The 8,297-nt window shown below is 31.0% G+C and overlaps 1 protein-coding gene across 4 annotated transcripts; it reads right to left on the bottom strand.

Moving 5' to 3' along the window:
• Window positions 1-2,233: 2,233 nt before the first annotated feature.
• LOC112749575 (transcription factor TGA10-like) lies at window positions 2,234-6,678 on the bottom strand. Of its 4 annotated transcripts, XR_003814263.2 has the most exons (9): window positions 6,551-6,678; window positions 6,215-6,296; window positions 5,395-5,439; window positions 5,168-5,227; window positions 4,937-5,014; window positions 3,602-3,970; window positions 3,471-3,515; window positions 3,265-3,372; window positions 2,234-2,699 (listed from the first exon to the last, which is right to left on the bottom strand). XR_003814263.2 is itself a non-coding variant. In XM_072218631.1 (8 exons), exons 1-4 carry the CDS (start codon window positions 6,024-6,026, stop codon window positions 4,991-4,993), a joined length of 417 nt encoding a protein of 138 aa, XP_072074732.1. In that variant the 5' UTR covers window positions 6,027-6,148; the 3' UTR covers window positions 2,234-2,699; window positions 3,265-3,372; window positions 3,471-3,515; window positions 3,602-3,970; window positions 4,937-4,990. The 4 variants fall into 4 exon arrangements, 2 of the variants coding, with proteins under 2 accessions (XP_072074732.1, XP_072074733.1); XR_011873169.1 differs by lacking the exon at window positions 6,551-6,678 and having other exon boundaries at window positions 3,602-3,942; window positions 6,215-6,539; XM_072218631.1 differs by lacking the exons at window positions 6,215-6,296; window positions 6,551-6,678 and adding an exon at window positions 5,739-6,148.
• Window positions 6,679-8,297: the final 1,619 nt, after the last annotated feature.

Genomic DNA, 8,297 nt, shown 5'->3' with positions numbered 1-8,297 from the left:
GAAGGTGGTTTTGGTGAGCCATGGAGCATTGAGGGCAGATGTAGAACGCAAAGTGATTGAAATTTGTAAACTTTATTTAGAGTTCGATAAAAATGTATCAACAACCACTTTTATATAAAGAGTATCAAGATTATAACATAAAGATAATGACCACAACAAATTTTAAAGAAAGGAAAAATCACAATTTGTTATACTCAAGAATTAAACAAAAAAAAATTATAAGCATCCAGAATCCAGAGCACTTGGATAAGTAAGAGTACCTATTCTTGCCCTTTTCTCTTTTCTCCGTGAGTGGCTCTCCCTTTAATCATGCCTCTATTCACACTCACAGTACTATCTACTTTCACCACAGCTTCAATTTCATACTCAATATATATTAAAAGAGAAATATTAAAACTTTTTTATTTGATCAACCGAGAGAAACAACATAATCACAAATTAAAAAAAAAATGAAAGCAATGGATGCATTAAGTAAACTACAACAAATTCAAACTAACTAATTCTCTTACAAAATATTTTGAAAGAATTAAATACCTATACATCATGAGAATGAGCACCTATTTCATGGTATTTAGAAATCAGAACGTAATAGGTAGCAGATAAAGAGAATGGGTCCTACTGAGAAGAATTCAAACCAACAATTAAAAAGGTAGAAGAATTCAAGCCTATTGAGACTTCACACCTGAAAAAGTTTTTTTTTTTGAAAAAAAAAAAACTACTCTTTAGAAAGTAAAGGATAAACTGTTCTCATTGTACATATTAAATATAATAGTATTGAACAGTGGATAAGATTGATATGATGAACATATGTGGCCAACAACTGCATTGCGCCTTTACATTTTCTTGAATCTTTTCCTCAAAAAACAATGAGCAAATATTTGTGGTTTATGATAAGCGTAGTTAAGAATTATATTAGATATGTAAACTTTGTGCTGGCTTACGTTTTTATTTCTCTTTCTTTTTCTTGCGCACACATAATTTGCGTGTTTAACTTGTACTAATAACTACATATCATAAGGCAACAAAATTAAAAAGCACCATTCTTTTATAGTTATAAAAAAATGACTTGACACATTCTATATGTGAAGAGCAGATAACTTTTAAATTGCATGAGTTTTGGTCAATAACAATGTAAAAATAAAATCAGAGTAATGTAGTTTTAAGAAAAGCACCAATAAAAGATAGTTTGATCAGATGTGGAGTATTTCACTATTTTGTAAACAACTACCAAATTATATAATACTAAAAATAAACGAATACTCATTAGTGGAAATAGTCTTGCAAGTATGCAAACTATGATGCACTTACATGTAAAGCCTTACAATAATTAGAAGTGCCTAAATCTGAACCATCTATTTTCAAGACTAACCACATCATATCAAGAGCAGTAGTTTTTCACAATCAGAACGGATAGGTTGAAACTTGAGTAGACAAACTTAACATGATATAAACCAAATTGAAGCTAGTTTTTATAAATATCCTTATCATGTTACTTTACAACACCAAATTAATAATTAATAGCTCACAACTAAAAACACTTACCAGTCCAGTGTCCAATAAATTTCAAATTACATCAAAACCTAAATAAAGAACCCTCTTAGAGAGGAAATGAAGTTTCTGAAATGAAATATCACTATTAAAATTCCAGTATGCTCAAGAATGAAGAACAATTAAAATTTAGATATAAGGTAACATCAAATTATGGCATATGAAAGAGATCTTAATTAAAGAAAATATGCTTAATGGAAATTGTGAAACCAAGTTTAACATGAAAATAAATAGAAAATTAGAGATATACAGGATCTAAGGTGATGAATTGAACATCAGGGGAACTATCATAGAGAATTTTAAAATTCATCTAAAAATGTTGGGGATTGGTTGTACGTGGTATATGTTTAGCTAAACTATGATACTTTATGCTGTGGAGTGAAAGATTGATAATGAATCTTTGATAGAAATAGAATATAACATATTTCATCTATAAAATTTACTTTCAGTGAAGTCTTTCTTCTTGATAAATTCATTTACAACTGGTCGAGACTATATAACTGAATTTTGTAGTGTGTAAAAACTTTCATGCACATCACCCTCCCTTATGTTAACTTTTCTCTCGATTGGATAAAACGAAAATGAAGGTTGGGGAAGCAATAAAACAGCAAAAATGAAAATTTCTAATTATATATATATATATATATATATATATAGAGAGAGAGAGAGAGAGAGACTTTCAAGGTTTAAGAATTTAATCATTAATGCATGGTTATATTCCTTTTGACTTGTAATGATCAACAGCAACAGGACTTGGTGATCACTATGAGGCTAAAACTATGTTGTGCTTTAGTCATTGGTTAATTATTTTTAAACCTATGGATGCTAAATTGTGTACGGTTGAAGGAAACGGTGCAAGGACCTCCAGAAGGACATAGAACAAATGCTGACACCCTAGCAACTTCCTATGTTGAAACCGCTAATAACATTAGAGATCTATCCTTATATGGCATCTATCCTTATATGAGAGCCATGCAACAAACACTATAAAGGAATCCAACAACAATACAACAAATAGAACATTACCTAACGATGCCAAAGCACAAAGTAAAAAGGCAGAGCAGGTGGTGCAGGATGAACCAGGCGTATAGTTGCTACTTGCTGCCAGTAGGTAAACTTAACTCCTTTCAATTTATTCTGATCAGATTCACCTTGAACGAAAACAACAGTAGATATAGTTTAATTTCTATCATGTCAAACACTGCTAGTTGATTAAATCATAATGTATTTATGCTAAATTCTTCTCAGTCCAATTTTCAAAAAGTTTTTTCCACAGTAAAAGATTGTTTATGCAGGGAGAAGAAGGATATAATATATTAGCTACAATGCAATATTAATTCAAACCAAGATGCACGCAATATTAAGCACAGAAAGAAGAATAGAATCATGTAGCAGAGTTAACATAAACATGGAATTTACAAAGTTTCATTTGAAAGCAACAAAGCTGAAATGGGTAGTGAAAAAAAAAATTGACCCAATTTTAGAAGACAAAAGACCCAAAATTGAGAATCGAAACTCATTACCTTGAAGAGTGATGAATATAGTAGATATAGTTTAAGGAATTGAACAAAAAATTAACAGAAACACAATAGAGTGGATACAAACCTCCACAGTAGCTGTAGAAAGATCTTCTTTTACCTTAGTTGCTAAATTATTTTGAAATCACTTGCTCTTATTGGATGCAAAATTAAAGATAAGAAGGAAACAGGTTAAGACCTTTTGGTGAAGGGCAATTAGAATCCTGGCAACAATATAACGGTTCTGAATTTTCTGCATCAACGGTGGATTTTCGGCATCAACGGAGAAGGACGCCTCACAACAACACTACAGACATTTACAGCAGATCAAATAGTAAGGAACACACACAACTCATCATCGCAAACCATTACGAATCTGTCATTGGAAAAAGAAAAAAGAAATACCCCTAGGTGGGAGCGCGTCTCTTGAGAGTGATCTGGTGCTGCTACCTGTATTGAAGACACAATTTAAATAAACAAAAATAATATTAAAAAAAACAAAGAGAAGTATGAGCAGGGGTATTAAAATCTTATACTTTCATTTTCTCATAGAGCTTGTTGGGCAGTCTGTTGCAAAATGCCCATAAATGCCTATAGTTGTAGCAGCTTCTGCCGGCACAAACGCCCCGAACCTACCTCTGCATCTGCCTCCTCTCTGGTTGCAATCCTTGACCCATTCCAACACGGCTGTAGCATGCACGACAGTGGACCCATGCTGCCTTAGACTTCTCCACCACCATAGCCGCCATCGCCACCGCATCCATCTTCGTACCCCTACCACCACCGCTGCTGTCCCTTCCACCACCACGACCACCCCTGAAGGTTGGAGCCATCAGGTACAGTGATATCAACTGCTTTGAAACTCTATAATCTCCACCTTCAAGTTAGATTAGGAACAAAAAGAGCTGAAGAAGAGAAAGAGATCGAAAAATAGTATCAGAGAACGGAGAAACAAACTGAAGAGGAGGAGGAGGAACTAAAGATGATGATGAAGAAGAAGAAAAAAAATAGAAATTGAGAATGGAGGGAGAACGTAAATGATGGGAATGAATCTCTTTTTCAATTTTGATTTTGAATTCAAAATTTGAAATTTCATGCTCAATTGTTGTATTTGTGGCAAGTGACAACAATGACACGGGATGGGAAAGATGAGCTTGATGTAAGGAGGAAGGAAATAAGGAATTGTTGAGAATGAATCTGCAGCATGCCACGTTGGATTTCCACTACCGAATGAACCTTCTTTTAAAGGATAGTTATAGTTATAGGAGTTATAGGATGAATAATAAAAATATTTTTATGAACACTGATATTCAAAAATATAGAGAATATCATTTAAATTTAAATAAAGATGAAGAATTTAAAAATAACTATCTAATATTCTAATGTGAGGTAATAATAACAAAAAATATTATATTATTAATGTTTATTTTCACCTAATTTGCTTAGAAAATTATTGAAAGATAATTATATATTTTATTATATAAATCCTATACCGTAAGTTCTATACTATAAACACTAAACTCTATGCATAAAAATATTTATTAAAGAATAATTAAAGGATAATATATACTTCTTTTAACAACATAAACTAGTTGAGATTTTTTAAAAAAAAAAATAAGCATAAAGCTACAGAAAACAAAGTTATAATAATAAAAGATAAATAAGCATAAAATACACAATAAACACAATGCCATAAACTCTCAAAATTTAATGCAAAACTATAACAACGAAACCTTTAAACATGAAAAAAAAAATCCTAAATCCTATATCATAAACCATGGACAATAAAAAATAAACACTTTGGCCATGGTAATTAATAGAGAAGATTAAGTTTGAGACCGGTTTCATTTTAATGTATATGAGTTTAGAACCTGAGAATGAACTCTTTGAAGGTCCTGTTCAAGTTGTGTAAGCTTTAATCTACTTTACTCTAATTGCTGCACATAAGCCTGTTCCATAGACAGCAAAAAAATGCATTTATTATTCATTTTTATCAACATCCAATCATTTTTTTTCACCATTTTACAATATATGCTATGCTTTAATCTTATCTCTTAACAACTATTTTTGAATTTGTGCAACCATATAATAATAGGACACACCTTTTTCCATAGATGGCTTTTTCTTGCAGCCTCTCTGTTTTGAGCCAAATGTCTCAATGTCTGATAGCAAAAGTAATATAGAAAAAAATAATAATAAACGTAAAAGAAGTTAACATAGCTTCAATAATGCAGAAACTATATTATAAAATATAATAGAGAAGGAGATATAGATACAAAAAAAATAAGTTTATGGAGAAATGATAATATATGCTTTCATATTCAAACACCTTTGCATCAAGTGGCTTCTCTGATGTGGAACCAGCTCCCTTCCTCTGCAACTCAAGGGAAAAAAAAAAAACTTATTTGAAACAGATTGATTATTGCAGAATAAAGAAGGAAAAAAAGCTTATTTGAAACATTTTTTTTTTGGCTAAAAAAAATCAGTGTAGAATTTGGGACTAGAAAACCAGAACAAAAATGTTTCCATAGCAGAAGCTTCTTGGTATAAAAGAGGGAGGGAAATGGATACAAGTTTAGAACATGTTTTAGATAGCTAAGCTATTAAAGGGGGCTACAATTTTTTTCAATCCAAAATGAAAAAGAAAAGAAAAATATGATTATATTTTCTCACAGAATTTCTAGGAAGAGTTTCTGAATGCTGATCAAGTCCCTTAGACCATTTCTCTTGAGGCATGCAATAATCAATATGATAAGGGTAGCAAAAGGGATCATTTTCAGCCATTGTTTTTTGTGGCTTAGAACTTGAGAAGAAGAAGAAGAAGAAGAAGAAGAAGAGGAGGAGGAGGAGGATAGTAATTAAACTTGGTAGGACACGGGGGTTTAAAATGAGAAAACTTTGATACGTGATAAGTACTGAAAAGATTCTCTCTTTGTTTGTTTGTGAGTACTTTGTACACATCCATCCCTCTCTATTTCTCCTTCCTGATTTTGAACCTCCCTAATTGCGAAGATTTAATTTTGATGAGCATGATTCAAACCCAACATGATTAATATTAATATCATTATTGTTTGAACTTATTACTTGTAAGCATAAGAAACTTTATATTAATAATTTTGAATGGTCAAAGATGAGAGTAGTACAAGTACCCTTGAGGTTTGGTGAAATCTGATTGCCATGAAGGGAACATTTCTAGTGTAGCTGTAGGTCTGGGTGTTGTTGTGAATAAAGCTGCAAGAATCACAAAAGTAAAATCTGAGAGGATCACCAAACCATAAAGGACTATTGAAGCCTATACCAAAATAAATAAAATCATAGAAAAAGACAAGAGAAATGAGGAACCGAATCCTCCTCCTTTTGCAGCAGTTATGGAGTCAGTAGAAAAAATAAAGAAAGAAAATCATGCAAGGAGGGTGAGTCTTTGTCTTTTTCTCTGTCTCTATCTCTTTCTTTTTCTTTTTTTTTACTATTTTCTATGAAGAAACCTGGTTGATTATTGATTAATGTCTTTGGCTTGCTTTGCCACTCTCTCTAACTTGAAATCATATTTCATTTCATTTTGAAGAAAAAATATTGTGTGGTGCTTGCTTAACATACTGTGATTACTGTCCCAGCAAACATGTCTCTATCCCTTGTGGGCCTTCAAAGGTGGCTCAAGTAAAAATTATATAGAAAATAAAAATTTTACAAATTTAATAAAAAAATGGAAATTGGACATGTGGGTTCTTGTGAAGGAAGGCACTAGAATCAGTGAGTCCTACTCCATTCTCTCTCTTGTAACGGCCTGTGTTTTCTTATTGGTTCCCTTTGTGGGTCTCTTCAGGACAATATGTACTTAAAAACAAATATGACTCTTGTATTTTTCAAATGCTTAGTGGGAACAGTCACGAAAAATTTTTTAAGTCACCGAAAAAAAAAATGCTTAGTGGGAACACAATAAATTCAGCAATGAGATAGATTAATTACCTTTGATGAGACTTTGTTTTTTCTTTAGTATTTACTTTCCCATCAAAATATGGCCCCAAAAAAAGGGTGAAAAAGAAAGGTCAATCTTTGATATCCTTTTAAACCTAGGAGGACATTGGATTATTATTTCATTTTTTACAATTTAAGTTAAAAAATATATAATATAAGTTTTTAATATATTTATTAAAAAAAAATACTAGTAATATATAACAACTTTAACATGTGTTGATAAAGTTGTACTATAATGCCATGCCATTTCATTTCAACCAAAACATTATATTATTAGTATAATCTTTTGTTCATAAGCATATAGCATATTAGCAACCACTTTGTGTATTTAATCCCAGGTCTGAGATGGATTTGTTTGGTGTTATACTTCTTTGTTGATGAGTCAACGTCCATTCCCTGTTGAGATTCCTTTCTACTTATAGAAATTGGAAAATCTGTTTCAGACCAATATAGTACTCATTGGTAATCATGAATTACTTGCTGCAGCTTCATCTCATTTTTATCTTGTGCTCACAAATCCACCATTTAGATATATCTACAACTCTCTGTTTGACTATAATATGAGTAAATGGTCAGACAAATTTGTTCCTCATGAGAGATAACAAAATATAAAGCTAATGCATGTCTTTAGTGTTGTAGATTCGGGTCTGTTTAAGACCGTTAATATATAAACTTATCATGAGAGAATTGAGTTATCTGAATATTGTAATTGTGTTGTGTTGATTGCATATGAAACTAATGTTTGTAGAGTAGTAACTACCACACCAGAATACTATGCATTGATTTAGGTTATATGACTCCCAATGTGTTGGATATTCTATGTGAATTGTATATAATATAGAGGTGTCCATAGATTATTTTTTTAATGCAAAAAAAAAAATCATCAATTGTATTTGTGTATATGTGCATTCGATATTTTATACATGGGGATGCTCCCATAAAGACGGATAAAACGTCTTTTTTTAAAGATATTTTTTAATAATTAAAATTTAATACTTATAATCACTTAAATTGTGTTATTTTTGTCAAAATTGGATCAGACAAATTAATTTGATCGAAAAATAGTGAATCAAATTTTGAATCGATCTAAATTAATATTATTTTTTATAAAAAATGACTACAATATCCCTATTATATAAAATAACTAAAATACTCTTATTATATATATTAATTTTAAAAATCTTAAATTTTAGTCCTTTTCTTCTCTGTTGTTGTTATAGGGTTAGAATTTAAAGTTTTCTATATATAATAAAGATA

The sequence above is a fragment of the Arachis hypogaea genome, chromosome 15 (genome assembly GCF_003086295.3).
Source record: "Arachis hypogaea cultivar Tifrunner chromosome 15, arahy.Tifrunner.gnm2.J5K5, whole genome shotgun sequence".
NCBI lineage: Eukaryota > Viridiplantae > Streptophyta > Magnoliopsida > Fabales > Fabaceae > Arachis > Arachis hypogaea.
This window is presented reverse-complemented; position numbering and strand designations above follow the sequence as displayed.

What these genes read in the sequence shown, in the direction of transcription:
- LOC112749575 (XM_072218631.1), bottom strand. Translation starts at nt 6,026, where the DNA reads ATGTGTACAAAGTACTCACAAACAAACAAAGAGAGAATCTTTTCAGTA. An exon ending in AGAAGCCACTTGATGCAAAG is followed by an intron (nt 5,228 to 5,394) that starts GTGTTTGAATAT and finishes TTTTGCTATCAG; the next exon opens with ACATTGAGACATTTGGCTCA. An exon ending in AAAGCCATCTATGGAAAAAG is followed by an intron (nt 5,015 to 5,167) that starts GTGTGTCCTATT and finishes TCTATGGAACAG; the next exon opens with GCTTATGTGCAGCAATTAGA.